The following is a 23862-nucleotide window of genomic DNA, read 5'->3' as shown; positions in this document are numbered from 1 at the left end:
AAACATAGGTAGGTTCAGTTGGGACTTTGGCACCAGCCTTGTGTGTGTAATGGCATCTGACTAGCATCTTATCCTCAAGCCAGAATTTCACAAGTGCTCCCCCTCTGGGAGATGCTTATTTTCTCGGCCTCTTCTCCCCGAGGAAGGGCTTTGCGTACCCTTGAAAGGAATCTGAGTAAAAGGGGCAGAGCTTTCCCTGACCATTCACACCTCCCTCCTCCCACCCCCTCTCCTAAACACATGCAGGCTCATGAGTTCCCTAAGGTACCATTTGTTTGGTGAACATTTAAAAAAAATAATCCTGTAAGATTTTAGAGAAAAGCGTCTCTACTGCAGTGTATTTCTAAACCCCACTGAATAAACAGACAAGTGAGATTTCAGCTGGCCAGTAACTGAAGACTCCGCTAAGGCACTCTCTGCGCTGTGGGGAGAGCAAATGGCATTCCTGGTTGCTCTCACGACTGAGTCAGTGCAGCTGAAGGATTAGGACCCAAGCTGGGTTTGAGCCCCAGCTCCACGGTTCCCCTGCTGTGGGATATTGGGCCAGATACTGCATGTGAGCCGGATGCCAGCTTCTGCAAGCCCCTGTTTTCTCATCTGTCATAAGGAGGTGTCCTCACGGGGTTGCTGGGGAGATTCAATGAAGGGTCTGGCCAGGGCTAGGTGATCAATCAATGATTACCATCATTTAAGGGTGATCTTGGACCCTCAGACCTGCATTCATTTACCCTCCAACCCTGCATCCTGAATACGTCCCCTGCTTAAAGCATCTTATGAACAGCCCCAAGGGGCCAAAGAGCACTGTTGGGGTGCTTTGTGCCCCAACGGGGGGATATGTCTTACGAGATGCATCCTTAGAGAGAACATCATGGCGTGTAAGAAAGTTAAGCCCTCTCCTGGACTACCCCTGCCCCTGCCCCTGCCCCTCATTTCTTCAGTTGAGAAAATGGAGGTTCAGAGAGGTTAGGAAATTTGCACAAGGGCCTGGCCAGTAAGTGGCGGTGCTGGCATTCACGCTGCAGCCTGTTTCACTGAAAGCCCATGTTTCTTTCTGCTGCTTGAGAGGTTCAGCTGGCGGGGATGGGAGGAGGGAAAGAGATGGGCCTTGTAGGTGTGGAGAACGACTGGAACAAAGGCTCCGGGGTAGAAATGTGGACGGCAGAGGAGAGAGTTCGTAGGAGACTCTGAGGCTCAGAGAGGGGGCAGGAGAGCAGGTACAGAAGAATCAGGAATGTGGGCTCTAGTCTTGACCCCGTGGGAGTCCGCTGTGTGACCTTGGAGAATTTTCTCAGCCTCTCTGAGCTTCACTTTTCCTAACCCTAAAGTGGGGCCTGTACAGATGAGATGGTGTGAATGAGCGCCTGGCACATTGCAGAGCTCTCCACCAGGCAAGCAACTCTCCTGCCCTCAGGCAGGGGGACACAAGCTGCCCCCCACCCTCTAGGACTCAGGGGGGTCGGGAGACTTCTGGGGCTCCTGCTGCCACTTCTCGCTCTCTTCCCACAGGGTGGGAGAACGTCTATGGCTTTGACATGACCTGCATCCGGGACGTTGCCATGAAGGAGCCCCTGGTAGACATCGTGGACCCAAAGCAAGTGGTGACCAATGCCTGTTTAATAAAGGTCTGCAGACGCTGCTTGCTCGGGCCTGGGTGTGCGGGAACCTGACTGTGTCACCTGGACTCTTGGGCCTGAGTAGAGGCCACACCAGCTCCTCCCAAACTGTGAGGCAAGGCCACCCTGGCCAGAGCCTCTGGCAGCCCGTGGTGACCTGTCAAAGCCGGCACTGTCACTGAGCAGAGCTGGGGAGAGAGCGCCACTGGACTCCACGTGGCACAGTTGGGGGGTGGGTGGTGCATGTCCCTTGGTGAGGGAGGGGTGGGGTGTGAGGGGGGAGGGGTGTCGGGTGGGCTTGTAGGAATATCCGAGGGAGGACACCCTGGAGGCTCAGGTGGGGGGAAGCGCCTCCATTCCGAGGGCGCTGGCCTCCTAGGCAAGAGATCCCACACCTCAGTCTGCCGTGTGAGCGGCCTCACGCCCGCACCTCTAAGCACACATCTGACCCGGCCGCGTGGCGCTCCCTCCTCCTGAGTGCCCTTGTTGGTGCGGGCCTCACCTCTTGTCCTCCAAGGCTTTCTTCAGCGCAGACGGAGAACAGCTCGCCAGCACCCTCGGCAGACCAGTCCTTACCCAGTGCATCCTTATCACTAAATATCAGACGTGCCAAACTTGCTGGGGTACAGATAAAAGCCCCCCGAGACCTCCCTCCCTCCCAGCCCGCACTCCTCCTACAGGTAACCGCTGTCCACAGGATGAGCTGATCTTTCCAACCCTTTTTCTAAGTATCTGCATTTACAAATGCTAATCTATCCTGTCTAACGATGGAAAACTCTTGCTATTTCACTACTTTTTTTAAAGTCTAGAAAGACATCTGTCTTATAGGCTTCAAGTTAATGTTTTAATCGAAGAATCTGGGTTCACTGTGTCCGTTGTCATCAGCCCTCCCAGCCCCCATCTTGCTGAAGCATACCCTCCCGCCCTGGTCCTGTGCACCTCACTGCTTTTTCGGGAACTCTGGGTGGATGCAACAGGGAAGAGCCCAGGGGTGCGGGGAGGTTTCTGCAGGACTGATGCAAACGGCTGCTTTGTCCAGGTGAGAACGGTCCCTTGTCCCTGGTCACAGTCTTCCTGAGAAGAAATGCAAGCCTTGTCACCATGGCATTTCAAAGGGACCTCAGAGGACAAATAAAACTAGAGGTACCTCGTACAGGTCCCATCAGATAGACACCGCCTCCCTTTTGGAACATCCTGCCTGAGGATTCTGCTTCTTAACTCGGCCTTTTCTGAGTCCAGGCAGGGCTGATGAGAAGCAAACGTCCTCTTATTTCTTCCCACCAGCCCCTCTGTCCCCGAAGCCTCTCTCTCTGGCATCCCAAACAAGAGCTAGCAAAGTCCACCCCAGATAACTCCCCCGTAGTGCAGAGCACGGCTGCCGATACTGTAGTACGAGTGGAGATCACCTGGTGCAACTGCATTTGCAAAATGACGCATGGCAGCTGTATGGAACCGACAGGCGTCTGCCCATGGTGGCGCGGGGATACGATTCCTTCAATGTGCTTGGGCCCTGGGTCGCTCTCTGCCCCTGCCCTGCAGGTGTGGCCACGGCACTTGTGCACGTCCAAGGCTGGTCCCAGCCTGGCCTGCTCTGTCCGCCCCCCCCGCCTCCCTCTCCCCCTCCAGCCAGGAACAGGCAAGGGTCTCTCCTTGGTCACACCTGAGTGCAGCCTGGGACTGTGGGTATGGCGGGGCTGGAGCTCTGGGCCCTCTATGCGTGTCCCCTTTCTTCCTGAGCTCTGAGAAGGGCAAGGACGGCTGTGTTTGCTTCTGCCACCAGGAGAGCCATCCGTCAGCTCTCGCTAATGTGCTCAGTACCATCTTCCCTGGGAAATCACTTGCCCTTCTTCACACGCTTAATTGCTATTTTCATCGCTATTAACGTTGCGGCTTGTGACACTTTATTATAATTAAGACTCTGTTTTGACCAGACTTCTGATCTGAGACATCCATTTGTAACATGATGTAGTGATGGGGACAGCATCGGCCGGGGCCCCTCTGAGTCACTGGTGCCTGTGGAGCCCTGCGCCTGGTGGGGCGGCCTGAGGCCGAGCCAGGGGTCTCGCTGGGGTCTCAGAGATGCTGAGGCGGCTGCTGAAAGAGAAAGCCTTCTGGCAAAGGGATCAGGGCTCTGGGGGCCAGCATAACGTGTCTGCCTCTGGACACTTCGGGCCTGAGAGGAGGGAGGGCCCTGACCGGAGGCCTTTGTGTCTCTGAGGCCCGGTCACAGCTGACTCACCCACACAGACTGCCTGTCCCCACTCCAGAGGCCAGCAGTCGCCTCCCTGGTGCCCATTCTAACGCAGATCATCCTTTCAGTCTGGACGGTTTTTGTTCCTTCGGAGGCCCCTATTAAGATGCAAATATCCGTAGGACCTAGAGAACGCTGTCAGGGCACTGGTGGCCGACACTGGTTGATGGACGTCTGAGACCCTATAGAGACAGAATCCCCGACAGATGGGGTGTTTTTGTGTGTGTGCGCAGGTGCATCGTTGTTCCTGTGCAGGCTGAGAGTGGTGAAGAAGTGAGGCGAGGACGGAGGAGAAAGGAACCAGTCCAGATGGGTCACGGGGTCTACTTCCCAGGTCCCCCTCTGAGTCCAGGCCAAGAGGCTTGGGTATTTTTAGGTAAACCGTAGAAAGTCGTGGAAGGCTTTAGATCCAGGGAATGGCACAGTGTGAATGCATCTCAGAGAGATTAGTTGGTTGGTCCGAAGGAGAGGCCTGGGGAGGGGATGGGAAGGAGAGTCCTCAGGCAGGGAGACAGTTTTAGGAGAAGAGTGGCGCGTGTCGGGGTTACATCGCTCACTGAGGGCGCACAGACCATAACGTCCAGACCCCGCGTCTAAAGGGCTCCCGTCTAACGGTGGGGACAGGGGCGGAGGTGGTGAGACCCCTGAGAGGAGCCAGAAGCAGGGTGGAAAGTCCAGGCGAGGCCCGTGGCAGAGGGCGCCCGAGAGAAAGGGACAGGGACCTCGGAAGGAGCCTGGAGCCTGGCGGGCTGGCCCCAGTGGAGAAGGAGAGGAAACGTCAGTGAACGTAGACAGCGTGAGCCCAGCCTAGGGGACTCTGCCGAAGCCCTTATCAAAATCACAGTTAAGCACAGCTGCGCTAAGAGTGTTTGGGCTGGAGGGACCTGCAGACACGTGGCCCAGAGGGGTGGCAAACGTCATAAGCTGACAGGTACTGGGGCTAAAAAGATTTCCCCACTCTGGGCAACGGCCCAAACTAACAGGGTGACATGTAATGAAGGACCCTCCCCCCTGCACTCGGGTCCCAGAAATAAGGATTATGAGAGGGATGTTGTGGGGAGGGGCTTGGCCGGCTAAAGGCAGCTGGAGCTGGCAGCGTGCGCTTCGAGGTCAGAGGCTGCTAGAAGCGGGTCCCAGATCAGGAGGGTGACGGCGTCGGAAGCCATGACTCAGGAGACGCAGTTTATGCTGGAGAAGAAAAGGTTTAGGGGACCCACGTGAGCACGAGCGGGCGGTGGCTTGTTCCGTGGGTGGAAGTTACAGAGGCTGCTGAGGGCCCTGCTCGCTAGTTTAGAAGCAGGACCTACTGACTGGAGACATCGGGGAAGGATTGGCTGCCTGATAGGCAGTGAGTGCATCCTCCCAGGGGGAGTGCAGGAGCCCACGGCAGCCACTACCTGGGGATGCTCCCCAGGGCTCTTGCATTCTCGGGGTAAAAGGGGACTGGCTTTCTAACCCCATCGAATTCTGCACGCCTGACCCGGGCTCACAGGGACCTTTAGCCCTGTTCCCCGTCCTTGAGCTTGCATGTGAAGTGATGTCACCGACATCGAGGGCTCCCACGGTCCCCTGCACCTGCAGTCCCACCCTCTTCCCAACCGACAGGACAGAGGAGGTCACAGCTGCCAGCCCGCACCGTAACAAGGCTCTGGGCTGTCTGGCTGCCTCGACCTCACCTGCGCCTCTGTCCACTGCCCTCCTGTGGAGACAGGACTTGGCTTTGAAGTCCCCAGGATGTTTTGCATCAGTTTTTCCTTTATTCATCCTAGAAACGTGTAGAGATAAAAGTCTCTGTCTCTTCGCTGCTCTTGTTTCCCCACCCGGAGACCCCTCTCTCCTAGTCACTCCCAACATCTTCCATCATCCGGGTCTCAGGGGCACCCCTGGGGACCGCTCCAGGCACACAGGTGTCTGTCTGGCCCGTACAGAGCTTTCAGGACGGAGGTCTCTGCCATACAGCCCGGCAGTGGGAGGTTCTTCCTTAGACCTCACTGAAGGCGGCCTGGATGCCTCCTGGGCCTTGGGAGGTCTGCGGTGTCTTGCTGGAGCCGGCCAACGACGGGTCAGCATCCTTCTCGCAGAAAGAGCACCATGTTGCAAACCGTTGTTCATTTTACTCCCGCTCCCAGCAAGACTGATGTGCAGCCGCTTCCCAGCTGAAACTGTTAGAACGATGAGTTCCTTGTGTTGTCCATTCCTAGCTGGAACTGAAAAGTTCTCACCTCTTATTTCCCCCTTTCATTTGTTTTTAACTGTCCGGGCTTGTGCTAAATGGTCGGCTGACTTCCCCAGGCTCAGTCCGTGACCGTGCGGGCTCGGTCCTCACTCCTGAGAGAATACTCCGTACCTCGTATCGCTGGGAAGGGAGCAGTCGGGTCTGCCGGAACCTGGGAGGGCTTGACGGGGCACACACTGCTGCCTTGATTCAGTAGGTCTGGGATGCCCTCCCCTCCCCGCCCCACCCCCGGCGATGCCGCCGTGCTCCTCCAGGGACCACAGCCTGAGAACAGCTAGATGCACTAGTGATGCCGAGGGGGACTGCTCTGAGGATATCTGGGTTGGGTTTACAGAGGCTCTAATTCATCCTCTTCTCCTCTCCCCTCCCCCGCATCAGCACTCATCCCCAGAAGATTTACCGTCCTGATTCTGTTATCCTCAGGCTCTGACTTAAATCTGCTCGCAGCATTGCCTTAGCCGACTCCACCCTAGAAAGGATGGAGGAGGTCATGGGGAGGGGGGTGGGTGGGCCTGGGAAGTCCCCCCGAGAGCCATGACACCCTGGGGAGTCTGCCATCCATAGTCTCCCTGGGGAATGAAGCTGAGGATGGCCCAGACCCGGTGGAGGCACTAAGCGTCCGCATTCTCTCTTCTCTGGGCTGCAGGAGGTGGACATCTACACGGTGAAGACGGAGGAGCTGTCCTTCACATCCGCCTTCTGCCTGCAGATACAGCGCAATGACTACGTCCACGCCCTGGTCACCTATTTCAATATCGAATTTACCAAGTGCCACAAAAAAATGGGGTTTTCCACAGGTGAGCCTTCTGCTGGCCTTCCAGACCCTCCTGGCCTCGTGCCAAGGCTCTGTGGGAAGTGACCTCCCCGGCCTGGACGTGGGGCAAGGGCCGGGGGCATCAGCCAGGGGCCCTCACTTAGCACCTCCTAAGCCTCTCCAGCCGTGGAGGAGTCGCACGTCCCCAGGGTTTTGGATGCCCGATGAGAAGGTAAAAAACTTGTGGCTGGTGTGGCCAGAGCTGAGAGCAAGTGTCGGGTGGGGAGAGGCAGGCGTGGAGGCCACCTTTCAAATGCACGTTTGTTCATTTAGTGTTTCCCGAGCCCCCTCTGTGTGGGTGGAGGATACGGAGACGCCTCATGACAGATTCAGCGTCTGCTTCCCTAGGCTGCAACCTGGCTCTACGTCTCCTTCCTGTCTTCCCAGCTTCTGTCCATCCCCATTAAGTCCCTGACGTGCTCCAAACTCCTTCAGAGGTGCCTCATCGCCCGTAGCAGATAAGCCCAGATTGCTTAGCCCGGTAACTGGCAGGGGGTTGGTCCCCTGACCGGCCCCATCCCACTTCCCCAGCCTCATCTCTCAGCACCCTTCGCGCTCTGCCGTCCACCCCACCCGTTTGCTGCCGCACACGCAGCCCAGCACACGCTGGCCCTGCAGCTGTCTGCGCCCAGGCATCTTCAGCCCCTCGGCCGTGGCCTCTGCCTGCCCCAGCCCCGCTTCCATCCACAGGGCAGGAGGGTCTTCTGTCAGATTTGTCTCCTTCCCTCCTGTATTTGTCTGCTGGGGCCACTGTAACCAAGTATTCCTCATGGTTCTGGAGGCCTCTGGAGTTTTCTCCTGAGGCCTCTCTCCTTGGCGTGCCAACGGCCGCCTTCTCTTGGCCGCCTTCCTCTGTGCTCATCCCTGGTGTCTCTGTGAGTGTCCTAATCTCCTTGCTCTACAAGGGCACCAGCCAGATTGGATGAGGGCCCACACTAAGGGCCTCGTTTTAACTAAAGACATTCTCTCTGAATACGTTCATAGTCAGGGATCCTGGGGGTCAGGGCTCCAGCACATGAATTCTGGGGGGAGACGATTCAGCCTATGGCAACTCCCCCATCCCTCTCCTCCCCTGGCCACCTCCGGCTCAGGCTGCGTCTCTCAGCTCAGGTATTATGATCCCCTCCTTCCCTCCAGGGTCAAGGTTAGGCCTTCTTCCTGGGGCTCCCTAACATCCTGTGCTTATGTCTGTCATGGCCATGCTTAAAGTGATACCGGTGCAGTCTAACAAAAAGATAACAAAAGGGTATAAAAAGGGGCATAAAAAGTTAAGGAAAAAGACCTCTCCCCCATCCATGCCAATCCCGTGCCTGAAAGGCATATTTGTTCACGACTTATTTCGTAGCCTTCCGAAAAATGTCAGTGGTGCACAAGCAACTACATACGTACATACACTTTTTTTCCTTTTTATTTGGAATAATTATAGGCTCACAAGAAGTTGCAAAAATAGTCCATAGATTTCTGTGAATCGTAGACCCAGCTGCCTCCGCTGGTGGCATCTTCCATGACAGGAGTATGACATCCAGCTACACTTTTCTTGAAAACACAGGTCGGCTCGCACCACACGCACTGCCCCTGCTCCCTGTCTTTAGTTAACCATGTGTCTTGGAGATGCCGCCGTAGCCGCGCGGAGATATATCCAATCTCTTTTTTTGAAACAACTACCCAGGATTCCAGTGTAGGCTGTGCCACTATTCACTGAACATTTCCATCGTCTTCTGCAGACCTGGGTCTCCCCCCAGCTGGGCTCACATCTCATTAATCTCTGCCTTCCTAGCTCCTCCCAGCGGGGTGTGGCTCCGAGATTTCTATGCAAATCTCTGTTCAATGCGTTTATGAAGCTAGGATTCCTGCCCTGAGCATGTGTTCATCCTGACGGCTCATGGGAGGTCTTCCTGGGAATTGGGAGCTTGTCGCCGGGGCTGAGTGTGCACGTGGCAGGGATAGGTGAGTTCTACCAGAATCTGAAGATACGATTATTCACTTCCTGCAGCCATGGTGCCAGTGGTCCTCTTTCACGTGGTGACAGCGATCCCACTTGATCATGTTGTTTCATCCTTTGTCTGTGTTGCCCAGTTTTCTGACACCTCGTTGATGTATTTTTCATCTACACAGATGAGTGACCCTGGGTCTGTAGATCTGTTTTCTTGTGAATCTCTCTCTCTCTGACTTTGCCAACAGAGTAATTCTGATCTCGTAGAATAAGTTGGGGAGTGTTTCCTCCTCCTTTACCTGCTGGAAGAGTTTTTGAAGGATCAGTGATATTTCTTTTATAAATGCTTGCTGGAATTCCTTAGTGAAGGCATCTGAGCCTGGAATTTTCTCGTGGGAGAGAACGGACAAGAGACTTCACCTAATCCCTCACAGAAGGGCTTCTTCCAGAGTTGCTGTCTCCTGACCATCAGGACTAGGGTCTTCTGGTCTCCATCAGCCAGGCCAGCGTTGGTGCCGCCTCGTCCTGGGGAAGAGACCAGAGGGCCCCGATCCGGGTCACTGTCAGCTGCTACCCTCCCTACGGGAGCAGCAGACGAGCTTATCTTCTCGGTGGGTGCGCGGGAACAGCCAGCAGGAGGAAGGGGTGTTTTACCTGCACCTTGAAGGATGGGTGAGACTCAGCCTTGCCATGGTGAGGGTTGGGGCAGTGAGGGCTGAGGAGGGGCCCGATCGAGGACGGTGCCTGTGACTGGAGGCCAGGGATGGAGCCACGGTGGCTGGCTCTGCTTCCTCCATCCCTGGGCGATGCCTCCCCCAGGGCCCGCCCTGCCGCAGGTGATGGGAAAGTCAGGGGGCAAGGGCACTCTGGAAAGAGTTCTGTGTCTCTAAAGCCCGGGCTCCAGCCCCGTAGCTCCAGGCTGCGTCTTTCTTTCCCTGAGATGATCTGTTTCCGGCGGATGACAGCGTGGTTTTGGTCCAGCCTGTAGCATCTTTACCATCTTGGCCATCTTCCAGCTGGCATGGCTTTGGCAGTGGGCTTTACTCAGACCCTCTGCACGCTGACCAGCAAGGAAAGAATATTTCTCCTTTGTTTTTAAGGACCTCAGATGCACGGAATTAGATTAATCCGAATTCGTGGTTCATGACGTGCTACCATCATTGGATCACACACAGTTCACTGTTGGCTTATTTTTTAATTAATACAAGGGACACCTGTGAACTTGCCGCCTAACTCAGTAACAGATTGTAAATAAAGTGTTATTAATTAGAATGTAATAGTAACTAGAATGCATTATTAACTAGAAGGTAATAATTCTAATTATTATTAGAATGTAAATACATTAGTTAATATCAAGAGATAAACTACTGTTAATTAGAATGTAAATATTAACCAGAAATACATTATGAATAAATATAATATGATTATGCTTATAATTAATACATGCAAGTCAAGTAATTCAGAGTCACCTAATAAATCCCTGTGAGCCCACCATCTAACTCAAGGGCTTAAATACCACCAATACCTTTGCGGCTACCTGGATGGCCCCATCTTATCCCCTCCCTCCACATCGCCTCTAAATGAACATTATCCTGAATGTTCAGTTCCTTGTCCCCTGCTATTTTTAAAAAGTTTTATCATGCGTAAGTGTAGCCCTAAACAAGGTATCGTTCGGCCTCAGCTGGCTTTGAACTTCAGGCGAAGTGCAGCGTGCTGTAAGCGGCCCCTCGCCATCGGCCCCCAAGGTTTGCAGCTGCTCCGGGAGACCCACGCGAAGGCGCGTCGCGGCTTGTGCAGCTTGCAAGCCGCCCCCGTGAACGGTGCTGGTGTCTGCCTGCCGCGGCTCCAGGCACAAGCACCAGGGCTCCAGGCTGGGCCAGCACAGCTGCCCCGCCCCTTGGACACAGCCTCGGAGGGCGGGGCAGGAAGTGGGAACTGGGCCCCTGGGGCTCCCGCCGGAAGGGCAGTACCCAGAGTGGAAGCAGGCCTGCGCTAAGTCCTAGTTTTTCCAGGAGGCCCTTCAGGCCGTGGAGGTGCTGTTAAGTGAGCTCCTTTCTGGGCCTTGGGCTCATTAGTGAAATGACACGGTTGGACCTCGACTGCCTGGAAGTCCCTTCCCAGCTTTGCCACCCTGTGACACTGAGCCGTTTTCTCAGGTCAGAGAAGCTTCTTCATGCATCGTCTTTAATTCTCCAAAAAGCCTGTGAACCCCCCCGGGGAACAGAGTTACAAATTTACAGCTAGAAAAAGTATTAAATTCCAGAAAGAACTACCAGCCACTTAGCCATGGGGAAGAGAAAGAGGAAGCAGGATTCCACGCTCTCTCCAGAAGCACCAGGAAAATCTTCCCGTGAGAGGCCCCAGACATTTGCTCCTGCAGCCCCCTGCACACCCCTCCTCCATCCTCGGTCACAGCTCCCACCGGACCTTATGGCCAGCTACCTGAGTGTCTTCTCACTTAGGCTGCAGGATCTCGGGGGGCGAGGCCGTACTGGCTGCTGCTCCCCACATTTAGGACCACATCAGGCACGTGGCAGGCACCCTGAGTGGATGTCTGCTGAATGCGTGAATGATTGAATGAATGCCTGAATGAGTGAATGCACGCGTGAGTGAATGTATGAATGAGTGAATGAATGAATGCCTGAATGAGTGAATGCATGCATGAGTGAATGAATGAATGTGTGAATGGCGGTACGGTCATAATGAGGAAGCCTGAAAGCCACTTACACTACCTTGAAGGTTGTAGTTGGGGCAGAGCGGGAGGGAAAGGCTTGTCCACTGACCAGAACTCTGGGTGTCGTGGTCCACAGTGATACTGAACGCTCAGCCTTGTGCACAGCAACTTTCTGGAGAATCCCTAGAACATTCCAGACCACGACAATGAGGCAGCACCACTTTACAGGCCAGAGCCACAGTTGATGGATAAATGAAATGATATGCCACTTTCCACAATGATTAAATAACCACCTAATGCAATGGCTTAGCAGTACCCTAACCTGGGCCTGCTATGTTACAGATAAGGGGACCGTATAATTCATCTTTCAAATGAGGACACTTTGAGAGTGAAAGGGAGAGCTACAGATAATTACACCAGGAAAACGGTCCTGGGCACAGCAGGAGGCTGGTCGTCCTCAGTGTATCCTTTCCCCTTCCCATCACCTGTCTTCACAGGGAGGTAAACTTTCTGCAGGTGTAGAAAATGAGCGCCAGGGTCACAGTGCAAATGCATGGCAAAGTGGAGACTGGACACTGGGCCTACTGTTGCCTAATTAGATGTCCCTTCCACTGATACCCACCCAAGAGATGCATTAGATGTAAATGATCGAGTCTGCACGGCAACGGGCTGTGTATCTACAACACCTGGGGGGAGACTTTTACGTCTTGGCAAGCCTGCCCCCATCTCACACCCAGAATTACTGAATTCAGATCTCTGGGACTAGAGTCAAAACATCTGAATTGTCATCCACTTCTCCTGGACACCCTGATGGAGAACCTGCCTTGAGAAAACTGCTTTAGCAATGAGTCCGTGGACCCATCGTGGAAATGAGATGTTTGGGGAAGTTCTTAACCTTTTGATGTTGATGTCAAGGGGAAATGTCACTCTCCTCCAACCCAAGGCTGGTGTCTTTTGGGCGACCAGCATCAGAGGTGGACTTCTGGGCTCGCTGGCTGGCAGAGCTGAGCCAGTGAAGTCTCTGGGAGTCTCACAGGCATCTGATTAGGAGGCAGAAGGTAGCTGCCGGAATCTCCTTGCCTGAAGGTCTTTAAGAACAGGAGAGACACCTGTCTGGGTAGGCGTGGGTGGCAGCGGGGGTGACAGTGCTGTCAGTCATACGCTGCCAGCCTCTGCACACCCCGGAGACGATCTTTTGACAATTCGTTTAGATGTCGTTGGAAGGGAAGGTGCTGGGAGCAGGTGGACTTTGCCTGTGGGCCGCAGTATGCGTCGGAGGCCAGGAAGGCTGGGTGTGTTTGGGGATCCAGGATCTGAGCGGCACAGACTCTACGTACATGATTCTCCTTCAAGCCCTTCCGAATCCTCAGGCTGCCTCCCCTCCACTAGACCTTGAGTCTGCGTCGATTTCCTAAATGCACACACCGAAGGCTACTCGAGTATCCAAACCACTGACATTTGATCAAGCTGGTTCATTGCAAAGGACACAGACAGACAGACTCTTCACCACCATTAAAATAGATCTTGGGGTTTGAACGATCTTGGTCTGACTGGGCATACGATAAATCCCCAGCCAGGTTGTGTGTGCACTCCTCCGGGCTGGACCGCGGGTGTGCATACGGTCGTGGGGCAGCCCCAATCCTTCCTGTGATTAAAACTCTGCCTTCTAGTGATTCTGAGTGTCTAGCCTTTGTTCTGCCTCCAAAGCCATCTATAAGGCCACATATAAGTCCTTCCATGTGACAGCCTTTGAAGTATTTGAAAGGCACTTACTACATGCTCCCTAAGTCTTCCCACCTTTAGCTCTGGTCCTAAGCAAAGAGGGAATCAGTGTTCATGAGTCCTGCATCCTGGTGGAGGGAGGTAAGAGCCTGAAGGGCAAGAGGAACTGACTGTAAGACGGGTTCTTCTACAACCCTTAGGTTCCAAAGCCGCGGTGTCACCGAACACCTCTGGGTACCTTGAGGCGTCACAACGTGCCCCCTCTGGGGCTTTTTACCATCGTTCATTTATTCGGTACTCACAGACCCGGCGAGGGTGGTGATGGGCTCTGAGGACAGAGCAGTAAGCAGACCCCGGCCCTCGTGGAGATTGCAGTCTTGCGGAGGACACAAACACATAAAAAGACACAGAGACGGTTATGCAGGGGCATGACAGTCACCGTGGTGACATAAGCCCAGGGTGCCCTTAATCCATCTGGGTCAGGCAAGGCGTGCCCAAGGATGTGACCTTGAAGAATGAGGAAGGGAGAGGCCAGTGATGAGGGAGGGAAGAGTGTCCCAAGGACGGCTGCTGCTGAGGAAGGGGGCCCATGAGACAGGACCCCTCATCTAGTTGTAGAATTGGTAGTGTGCCCAGAGGGATGGGTGGGATTTCGTGGCAAATACAGGGGAGGGGAGGTGCAAGCCTCAGTCAGTGTGCATGACGTGTGAGCTGTGGAGCAGCGTTGGGTCCGTGGAATGAGAATCTTCCCCTATTCCTATCCATCCAGGTAGGAAGGCACGGCTGAAACCCCAGGGCAGGCCTGGGCCAAGGGAACTAGGCTTGGTTTTAGGACAGAGAGGCAGGCAGGGAAAGCTATGTGTAGGACTGGGGTATCAGCGGAATCGGCGAAACTGGCTTAGCCGTGGCGTTGGCATGAACGGTGTCATTTAAGCGGAGACAGGATGCACCACCCTCCAAATCTCTCCCCTACAACGTCTGAAAGTCTTCACTCTGTTGAACTAATGAAAACCAGTAGCATTTTGAGATTCGGTGTTAATGCCGCCCCCTGTATGGCTTTGTAACATCAGCTTGTTTCTCTTCTGATCCCCAGCGAAGACCCGCAGTCCCGAGGGGGCGGGGCCTTGACCCCGGGAGGAGTCCCTGGGCTGAGCGGGGCGTCCTGCGGGCTTGGAGCAGGCGCAGGGGCTGGGTGCCTGACCCAGTGAGAGCGCTCGCTGCGGTGTTCAGTGGGTCGTCCGCGCGGGGTCCCGGCCCCTCTGAGACGTCTTCTCTAACTCTTCCTTGTCATCCTTCAGCCCCTGACGCCCCCTACACCCACTGGAAGCAGACTGTCTTCTACTTGGAAGACTACCTCACCGTCCGGAGGGGGGAGGAGATCTACGGGACCATATCCATGAAGCCAAATGCCAAAAACGTGGTGAGTGCTGACGCATCCTCTGTGAGGCCGGGGTCAGAGAGGAGGAGGGACCCGGGGGCCGGCTTCCAGGGAGCTGCCAGGACCCACTTGCCCCGGGGGGCCTGGCTGCCTTGTGCACAACCGGAAAAGTTACAGGGGAAGTGGTAGGAAGGCGGGTTTGGATGTGATGGCCTCCTTCAAGGATTCCAGCCTGGACCCCTTAAGACTGGGGAACTGGAGCCTTTCTGTAGGACACCCTGGACACCCTCCCAGCCTTGAGGACAGCTTCCCGCCCTCGGTGGGAAGTGTTTTGAGAACAGAGGCTGTGGCCATGGACTTTGCCTCATTTAGGACCAGCTGAGCCAGGAAAGGACAGTGTGTGGTGGCTTGGAAGACCAGGTTCGCATTCCTCAGGGTGGCCTGGGGGGCTGGAGGCCGTGTGATTCTCTCTGAGCCCCCTGGGGTGCGGGCATGTGCCGGGCAGACGCCGAGGCTTCCGCCCTGGGAGACTCAACCGCCCCACTTCTCCCGGGATGAAACCAGAGGGAACATCTCGGTATTCTAACAGGAAGGACTTACTTAGGTTAGAAATCAAAGGCCTCCCCGTGAGGGTAACGAGGCACCGGAAGAGGCTCCCGAGGGCTGTTGGTGGGGAGCGGAGTCCTGAGCTGGAAAACCCTAGCGGCGCAGATGCGCCCGGCCCTCTGCCTGCGGGGAGGGGGGCGGTCCCCGCCGCCTTCCGCGCTGATGCCCCGGCTCCTCCTTCTTTGCAGCGAGACCTCGATTTCACAGTAGACTTGGATTTTAAGGGACAGCTGTGCGAAACATCTGTATCTAATTACTACAAAATGCGTTAGCACACGTGGGAGGCTGCAGAGAGCGAGCGAGCACGGAAACTCACCTCCGTCTGAGGCGCCGCCACAAGGGACCCTGTTTGCAGGACTACACGCTCCAAACCGGAGTCTGACACTCTGCCCTTGAGATTGGTGAACTCAGCCGGCCTCCTGAGGCCCCTGCCACTGGACAGAGGGCCTCCAGCTTCTCGGCTCTGCTCTGGGGGCCCTTCTCAGAGGCTCTGTCGTCCCGACAGAGAGCCACGGCCAGCGCGGCAGCCGGGCCCCGATGGAGGAGTCCACGCGTGTCCCCATCGTCCTCCTTAACCGTGACTCTCGGATCTTCAAGTTTTGCATGCTGCAGGCATCTAGGACAGATTGCTTCACTAGACCCTGGAGACTAGCGTCTTTGATAGCATAAGCCAGACGCTGTGCGTGCGGCGGTGCGCGTGCGCATGCGCGGACAGCATACCTATTAGTTCCTTTACCCGGCACGCGGGTATGTGCTTGCATATACAGCCAAGCGGTAACGTCCGTGTTCATCCAGGGCTGTGTGCGTGTGTGCGTGCGCGTGTGTGCGTAGAATATATATTATCTCAGAGGAGATTCTGTTGCTTTCGAATAGGAATTTGTTTTGTGATTAGTTCTCCCCCTTCCCCACCCCTTCCCCGCTATGAAATGTCCTCTGTACAGCTCCGGTCTCCTTTTGACTAGACTGTGACTCTGAACCCTGGACATAGGACCATGCACTCCGTGGGCGCTCAATAAATGCACATGAGAGCGAAGCGATGGGGCGGCTGTGTTCTCGGCGCTCTGGGCAGGGGGGCGGGAGGAGGTCAGTGGAACAGAAGATCCAATCGTGCCGCTCCCAGAAGGAAGGTAGCTCCTTGGTAAAGGGAGCCTTGAAGCTAGGACCAGTCCAAGGGCTTCTCCCTTGTGACCCTCAGGGGTGGGAGGAGAGTCCTGCAGCTGGGGTGGGGGGACATGAGTTAACCTCGAGTGCTCCAGAATGGGAGGCGAGGTGTAGCCCGGAGAGAGGCCCAAGGTCGGGGCGGGAAAGGCTGGGAGGGTCCAGAGGAAGCAGGAGGTGGTGTGAGCTCACGGTCCTGGGCTGCTGGTGTGAGACGAGGGCAGGGTCTGAGGGCAAGGCCGGTGGAGGCACAGGCCGGGGCGTGGTGGTGGACCGTCTCGTTCCTACTCTCCCTCACCCCGTTACTGGCTGCCTAGGTGGGTGTCTGCCCTGGCCTGCACCCTCCCCATCAATGGGACCGCTCCCCCCCACCGTCTTGAACAGGGCACCCACAGAGCCCAAGTGAAAGAACTTGGGTCCTGGAGGTGACATCCTAGGTTCTACAGAAGCTCCCTTCCCCAGAGTGGTTGCTAAACCTCCAGTTCCCGAAATGATTTCTGCCACCTCTACCGCTTTAGACTCTGGTCCCATCGTGGAGAGGGCGGAGCCAGAGGGGGGCCTGCCGGGCCAGCAGAGGCCTGGGATTCTTCGGAGGCCCAGAATGTTCCCTTCCTGGGAAGGAGCAGGTGTGAGCTACTGCAGGGGCCTCAGGGAAGTGCCTGGTGACCCCCGATGCCCTCCCGGGCTGGAGAGCCCTGGGCAGGCAGAGCTGGTCCTCCAGCAGGGGTGCCTCCTCCCATTGTCTGCAGGTCACACACTGCGATTGCATTTGCCATCCGGCTCCGAGGTGTGCCCTGGACCAGGCAGGGCCTCTGGAGTTCCTCACCTGTCCCCGTGCCCCACCTTGCTGCTCCAGCGCTCAACCGTGGCAGGAATGAGATCTCTGTGGTCGGGGTGATCACTTGGTGAAAAGATGGGGCCTCACCCATGGGCAGGGACCAGACCGAGCTGCCTTGAGGATTCAGTTGCCGAGGAGGCTGAGGGCTGCCCCTTTGGCGTGGGAAGGAGCGAGCCAGGCTGGCCTGTGGGTGGGTGTCCTGGGAATGGCAGTGCCCAGGAAAATGACAACGCCCAGGAAAATGACAACGGACTCCAGTGGCAGCGGCCCCTGCCCTTTCATTGTCCTCTGGCATCTGTGTACGTGTTGGCTTCCCTGAAGCCCTGGGAGTTGGGCACGGAGGCCCTACCCACAATGGGAGCTGAGCCTCTGGGCCCCGGGGTGGGGAGGAGTGGGGTCCTGGGGGAGCTGGGCCCCCATCTCCACACCTGCTCACATGTCCTCTGCTGCCCTGCTCAGTCCTCTGCATCCCCGGCTGGGGAGGCCTCTCTTTGTAGCTAGAGACAAACAACAGTGCAAATCGTGGAATGCTTTTGTCCACATGTTTTGCACAAGAAAAATAGAGAAACTTAATCGGGGAGAACAATGTGTGCGTTAAAAGAAGGAAGGGGTTGAGGAAGGACGGGGGGTCCCCCAGAGGGCATGCGAGGGGAACCCCTTAGTGGGAGTCGGGGAGCCCCTGGATTCTGCCCATCCCTGGGCAGGGAGCCCATCCGGCTTTGGAGAATTCCATCCATGGTCCACAGGGCCAAATCCCACATGGCCACCAAGAGCCAGCCAGGTCGATGACCTTCCGGGAGCTCTGGGCATTTGGAAGCTGCAGGCGTTCCTGACACCCCTGGGGGCCGGAAGGGGAGGCCCAGGCTGGGCAAAGGCCCGGCAGTATTGCGGGCCTCTCCAGCCAGAAGACGAGAAGCGGGCAGCCCCGCGGCTTCTCCCGGGCCCCGGGTCTTCAGCACCTGCCACCCTGGCTCCTTGCTCTGCCCCTGGGCTGCAGGAGTGAAGTCGGGAGAGTGTGGAGGGGCACCTCCACCACGGCCCCCTCCCTCCTGCCCGTGGGGGCGCTGCAGTGGGACTGTCATCTCCCCTGATTCAGTGGGAAATGAGCAGTGTCTGTTCTGAGCACGTTCGCGATGGGATGAGGGCTCAGCTCAACAACAGGGGTGCTGCGGAGACCACTTCACTTGTGACAACTGTTTTTCCCTGACTCTGCCTCTTTCTTTTTTCCATCCTTCCTTCCTTGACTGTACCCGACTCAGTAGTGACTTTCTCCGTGTCCCTCTCCTCCCTCTCTGGGGAATTTCTCCCTTTCACCCCACCCCACTTCTCCCCAGGCCTGCAGCCGTGGTGCCCCTTTCGTGGTCTTATTTGGCCTGGATTGTTCACGGGCCCCTCTGCGCTTGCTCTGAGGCCCACTGCAGGCTTGGACTTCCCCGCTGGGCCACAAGCTCCAAGGGCAGAGATCTGCCTCTTTCTGCCAGAGTTTCCCCTGGACAGATGGGGGTGCAGGTGGGAGGAACCAGGCAACAGTGGACCAGCTTGACTCCCGTGGAACGTGCCCTGGAACTGCTCAAGGACGCCCAGGCTCCTGTCCCTGCGATCTCTGCCCCACGGGGGATGCTCGTCTCCCCTTTGCCAGGCCCTCCCTGGTCCCCCCCGGCAGCCTTCCTCTCCTCTGGGCACCACACCTGGTACTGCACCGATAGGCCCAGCGTGGTTCCAGGCCTCAGTAACGGAACGAAATTAAGCCAGACCTCTCAGCCCATCCCCGTGCCTCAGGGCGGTCACCTGCTCAAGCGCCTGTCCCTGGCCTACTGGCCAGTTCAGATCCGTGGGCTTCTGCCCTGCCTCGTCTCCCATCTGTAAGCCCCGGGTCCCACACAGGACAGGAGCTCCGTCTTGCTTTCACAGACGCCGCTCTCGACGACTTGGCGGGCCCCAGCCTGGTTTCCGGAGGCCGCTTCCTAAAGGCAGGCTTTTCTGGATCCCTGCTCCCTCCCTGGCGTCTTGACTGGCACCCCCCTGCATGCCTGGCTTCATGCCTGGAGCACAGCCCCACCTGTGAGGCGTCCTACCTACACGCCTGGGCGTGTGGAGCCCAGCCCCTTGGCCTGTGGTCCTGTGACCGCCGGGAGGAGTCTGGCTTCCTGGGGATGGGAGATCACCTCACACCTGTCTGACCACGCTGGATGTGCCCGGCTCACGTCCAGAGCCTCCGAGGCCGCTCTGCCCCCATCCTGTTGGAAACAGCCCATGTTCAGCTGAGACTCCGACACGGCCTGCTCAGCGAGCAGAAATGCAGCCAACAGACACGTATTGGAAACGGCCTGGGCTCCGGGCACTGGTGATAACAGAGCAGAGTCCGCAGCACCGCCCTGCCCTTGGGGCTCCAGGTACGCACTGCGGGCTGCTCAGTCTCTGGGTGGGCGGGGCCTGCGCTTGTCCCAGAACTGAGAAGCGGGGTCCCTCAGCTGGCCTCCCTGACCAGCCCGCCTCTCCCCCGTCCCCTGCAGTCTTGGCCCCCTCAGCAGGGGACACAAGCTGTGTCCAGGTGGTGGGGGGGGGCCTGATCTGCTCTAGAGAGGGACCCTGCTGAATTGCCCTGCTCTCCGCAAACTGCCCACGGCGGCCCAGCCTGTCACTTTCAGAGAAGGCCCGGAGCCCTTCCTGTACCCTAGCGATAGGTCATCTCTCACCGCAGAAGTGAAAAGCGTCTTTACCAACCTCTAGGCTGTAGCCAATGACTCGGCCTCGAGAGAAGCCAGAGCACGCGGGGCAGAGGAATCCCCCAGGGCGCTGCGTCAAGGACCCAGGCCCGCGCGGCCCCCACCTCCCAAGGGTGCTGCGTCCCCTTTGCCAGGCCCACGCGGTCCCCACCTCCCAAGGGCGCTGCGTCAAGGACCCAGGCCCACACGGCCCCCACCTCCCAAGGGTGCTGCGTCCCCTTTGCCAGGCCCACGCGGTCCCCACCTCCCAAGGGTGCTGCGTCGAGGACCCAGGCGAGCGTCCATCCCTGGACGACTCTGCCACATGACGGAGCTTTGGAGCCAAAGGACCCGCTCGAACCCCAGCGCTGGTGCTTAAGTAACCGCGTGAGTCTGGGCCAGGTGAGACTGAAAGGAGGTGACACGGATGAAATGAAAGAACTAGAAAACACGCTTGGAAATGGAAAGTACGATGGAAATTCCACTTATGGTTACTATAGTAATAACATTTCCGCCTGCATCCAACCCTGTCATTGAGAAGTACGGCTGGGCGCCAGCGCCTGAGGCCCGTGGGCCTCTGACGTCCCTGGGGGATCAGCAGACACCGCCATGCACCGTCAGCAGCGGGCTAGGCCCTGGGGCTGCAGGCTGAGGCCCCGGGTTCGGGGACGGCCCTGCAGGCGACACACGTGCAGAGTTCTGCCAAAGGCCCTGGGCAGGAGTGGCCTGCTCTGTGGCTTTGCTCGTGAGCTCATTAAAGCCTTCCCACGCGGCTCGCTGAGGTCTTGACGTTTGTCACCCAGCCTTTCGGCAGGCAGCGACCGCCTGGCACCAAGACACACGTGGCCTTCCGTTAGAATGAAAAGCTCCTCAGTTACTGAGATGCCACAGCCCCACCTGGGGTGCTCTGGGCACGGCCTTCCCTTGTGGCTCTCTCCACCTCATTTCTAAGAACCTCCTGGTGACCTGGAGACCCAGCTGGCCTAGGGCCCGAGTTGCACCCTGGGGAAGCGCAGGAGGAATCTGCACATTCGCTTCACCCTGGAATTCAACTCACACTGCTTTTCCCAGGAAATGTCATATTTGCTTTGGGTCAATAACATATTCAGTTTCTATGATGGGGACACCTATTCTCTTTGACAGCTAGAGTGAGAGACTCAGAAGTGCATTCTGGGAACCAGCAAGAGAGAGGAGGCGGGGACCGGTAAGACCCGTGAAACCCGTCTTGACTGCAGTAACGTCCACAGAAATGCTCCAGCGCTTCTGGCTATACTGAACAGGAAATAACCGGCCAACAGTCCACTGGCATAAATCGTCATTACTGTGACAGAGGCGTGTGCCACGACGGCGCGGTGAGTCGGGAAAAGAACAGAACAGGAGGGTCCTTCTCTGTGCTCAGGGCCAGGAGCGTGTCTCCCAGGAGAACACCTATGCGGGAAGGAAGGTGTGGTCTAGGAATCCTGCGTGATCACCAAACGTGGAAGACCTACCTGGCAGGGGAAGGAGACACACCCCCACCTGTTACCTGGAGGCGGTCCCCGCTTAGGCGTGGGCGCTGAGTCATCCTCAGCACAGTGGCTCCGGTTCTGGTCCCAGGTGGACCCAGGAGAGCTACGTGAGGAGCCTCTTCCAATTTCCTCATTCCATAAACTTGTCGCGGTCCCTCCTGGGCAGCAGACACTACGCCAGGCACTGGGAATAGAGCAGCGAACAAAGCAGGCGCCAGGAACAGACGCTCCACAAGAGTGAGACGTATTACGAGGGAGCAGAGACTGTTAGGGGATCAGGAGAGCCGCTCTGAAGATACGACGTTAAAGGGAAACTTGACAAAGCAGAAGAGGAGGGGAGAGTAAGGGAGAGAGAGGTAGGGGATGCGTAGGCAGAAACGGCAGGTGCGAAGGCCCCGCCCAAAGGAGTCCACACAGGGAGGCACGTGTGAAAAGAAGAGCAGAGAAAAGGAAAAGGCCGGGGCTGGGGGGACGGGGAGGAGGGAGGCCTGGGATGCAGCCGGGGTCCGCGGTCGCGAGCCTGTGGCCGTGTCAAGCAGACTTTTCCCTCGCTCACTGAGAAGACACTGGAGCTTTAAACAGGAAAGTGACGGGACAAGGTTTGCAGGCCACACATGCTCTCCAGCTAACGAACTCAATTTAGCAGTTGCTTCCCCTGGAAAACAGCAATAGACTTAACTTATTGCCTAGTTCAGAAAATCAGCCACAGAAAATGTACGTGCAAAGTACACCCGGCAGGACCCCTAGGAGCCCCGGGTGGAGGGAGGGTGGAGAGGAGGCTTCTCCGGATGCTGGTGGAAAATGGCTGGAGTTCAGATGGCTGCCTTGTAGGATTGCCTCTCCGCAACAGGGAAGCGCAAAGGGGCAATCTGTGCAGCTCTGAGATCGTCTGCCTCTTCCTTTCTGGTGTCAGGTCGTACTGTTCTTCCCACAAGGCAGGAGGGCGCGTAGGGTCCGCACCAGGCTGATGTGCGCCGGGATACTTCTGTCTTCCAGCCCCAGGCGGCTGTTTCCGGGGGACCGTGATGCTCTGCATTACTTTCCACTCACAGAGCGTATTCCTGGAGCATCTTTCAGAGTCTCCATGGGTCGTAATGGGTTTCTGATGTTATGACAATTGCTTCCTGGCCACAGTTGGTTAGCTCGGTTGGATGGAGCTTGAAGCCAAAGACACAGGCTTCTCAGGCTCCCGCTCAGCTTCACAGTCACGGATGACACCTTGAACTCCAGCCAGCCTAAACAGACCTGGGGCTGCAGCCTGGCTCCTCCAGCCAATGGCTGAGACCCGCAGCGAGGTACTGGAATTGCTCATGCCTGTGTGAAACCTTCCTCTGTTAGATGGCATCATGATCACACCTCTGTCCCAGACTGTGGCAAGGGTTAGATGCGATAGTACTCGATGGCCGGGAACGCATCCTGCGCAGTGAGACGGTAGCTCCTTGTTCTCAGAACTGAGGGTCCCAGGCAAGAATGTGCAGGCGCCCCTGGGAGGGAGAAGCCCCTCCAGGCAGAGCCTCTGCCCACAGGGGGTCAGAGTGCTTGCTTCCTGGGGCCAAGGGGACAAGGCACAGGATCCGCCGTTGCCTGGAAACGATTCGGAAGGAAGCCTGAGGATGCCCGGATTAGAGACGGGGTGGGAAGTCAGAGCAGGGCCAGGCCTTGGGGGACCTCAGGCTGTTAAATGGGGCTCACGCCGCCCGCCACGTGGTGCAGAGCTGGAGCCAGAGCGCACACCTGCCTGTGATGGGAGGCTCCCGCGGTGTCGTCACGGAGGACCCGCGGTCCCCTCACGTGGGAGGAGCCTGGGCACAGTGGAGTGCACGCTCTGGGCTGGAGGACCGCATTCAAACCCCGATTCTCCCATGAGCTCCTGGCTGTGTGGCCTGCAGCCTCTCCACCCCAGTTTTCTCTACCTGCACACTGGAGGTAACCTGTCACCTTCCTCAGAGGACAGTGGTGGAGCTGAGTGGGACCCGTGCCCGGGACGAGGGGAGCTGGCATGGGTTTGCTGTCATGACTGTGTTTGCAGCTGTGGCTCTGACCTGGGCCCAGTTGAGCCCCTCCAGGGCTGGGACACACAGCCCCGCGGAGCCCCGCCTGGCTCCCTGCGTCTCTGGGCGGATGTGTGCCCAGGCGTGGTACCCTGCTGTACTGTCAGCGTCTGTTCTCGTGCCTCCCTCGATGGTGATCTCCTGGAGGGCGGGTTTGCATCTCACTTGTGTCGAGCACAGACCCCGCCCATCATAGGTCTTCTGGGTGCTGGGGAACATTTGCCGAATTGGCCGAGGACGGCTTCTGACCGCGACGCTCCTGTCCTTGAACCTACCTGCCGCGTGGCCTTGAGGTCAGCACCGTCCCTGCTAGGCCTCCGCGTTCGTTCTCACCTATGCAAGGAAGGTGCCAGCCTAGAACCGTCTCCAGGCCTA

General features: G+C 57.1%; 1 protein-coding gene across 2 annotated transcripts in view; it reads left to right on the top strand.

The window, feature by feature from the left end:
• Positions 1-15499, top strand: part of PRMT8 (protein arginine methyltransferase 8) — a 79414-nt gene extending 63915 nt beyond the window's left edge. For both annotated transcript variants that reach the window (XM_060165594.1, XM_060165595.1), the window contains exons 7-10: positions 1507-1622; positions 6747-6897; positions 14542-14663; positions 15416-15499. In XM_060165594.1, coding sequence (XP_060021577.1) covers positions 1507-1622; positions 6747-6897; positions 14542-14663; positions 15416-15499 — 473 coding nt within the window. The remainder of the gene's footprint in view (positions 1-1506; positions 1623-6746; positions 6898-14541; positions 14664-15415) is intronic.
• Positions 15500-23862: the final 8363 nt, after the last annotated feature.

This window comes from Lagenorhynchus albirostris, chromosome 11, assembly GCF_949774975.1.
Source record: "Lagenorhynchus albirostris chromosome 11, mLagAlb1.1, whole genome shotgun sequence".
NCBI classification, from domain to species: Eukaryota; Metazoa; Chordata; class Mammalia; order Artiodactyla; family Delphinidae; genus Lagenorhynchus; species Lagenorhynchus albirostris.
Note: the sequence above shows the minus strand (reverse complement) of the source record. Positions and strands in the feature narration are given on the sequence as shown.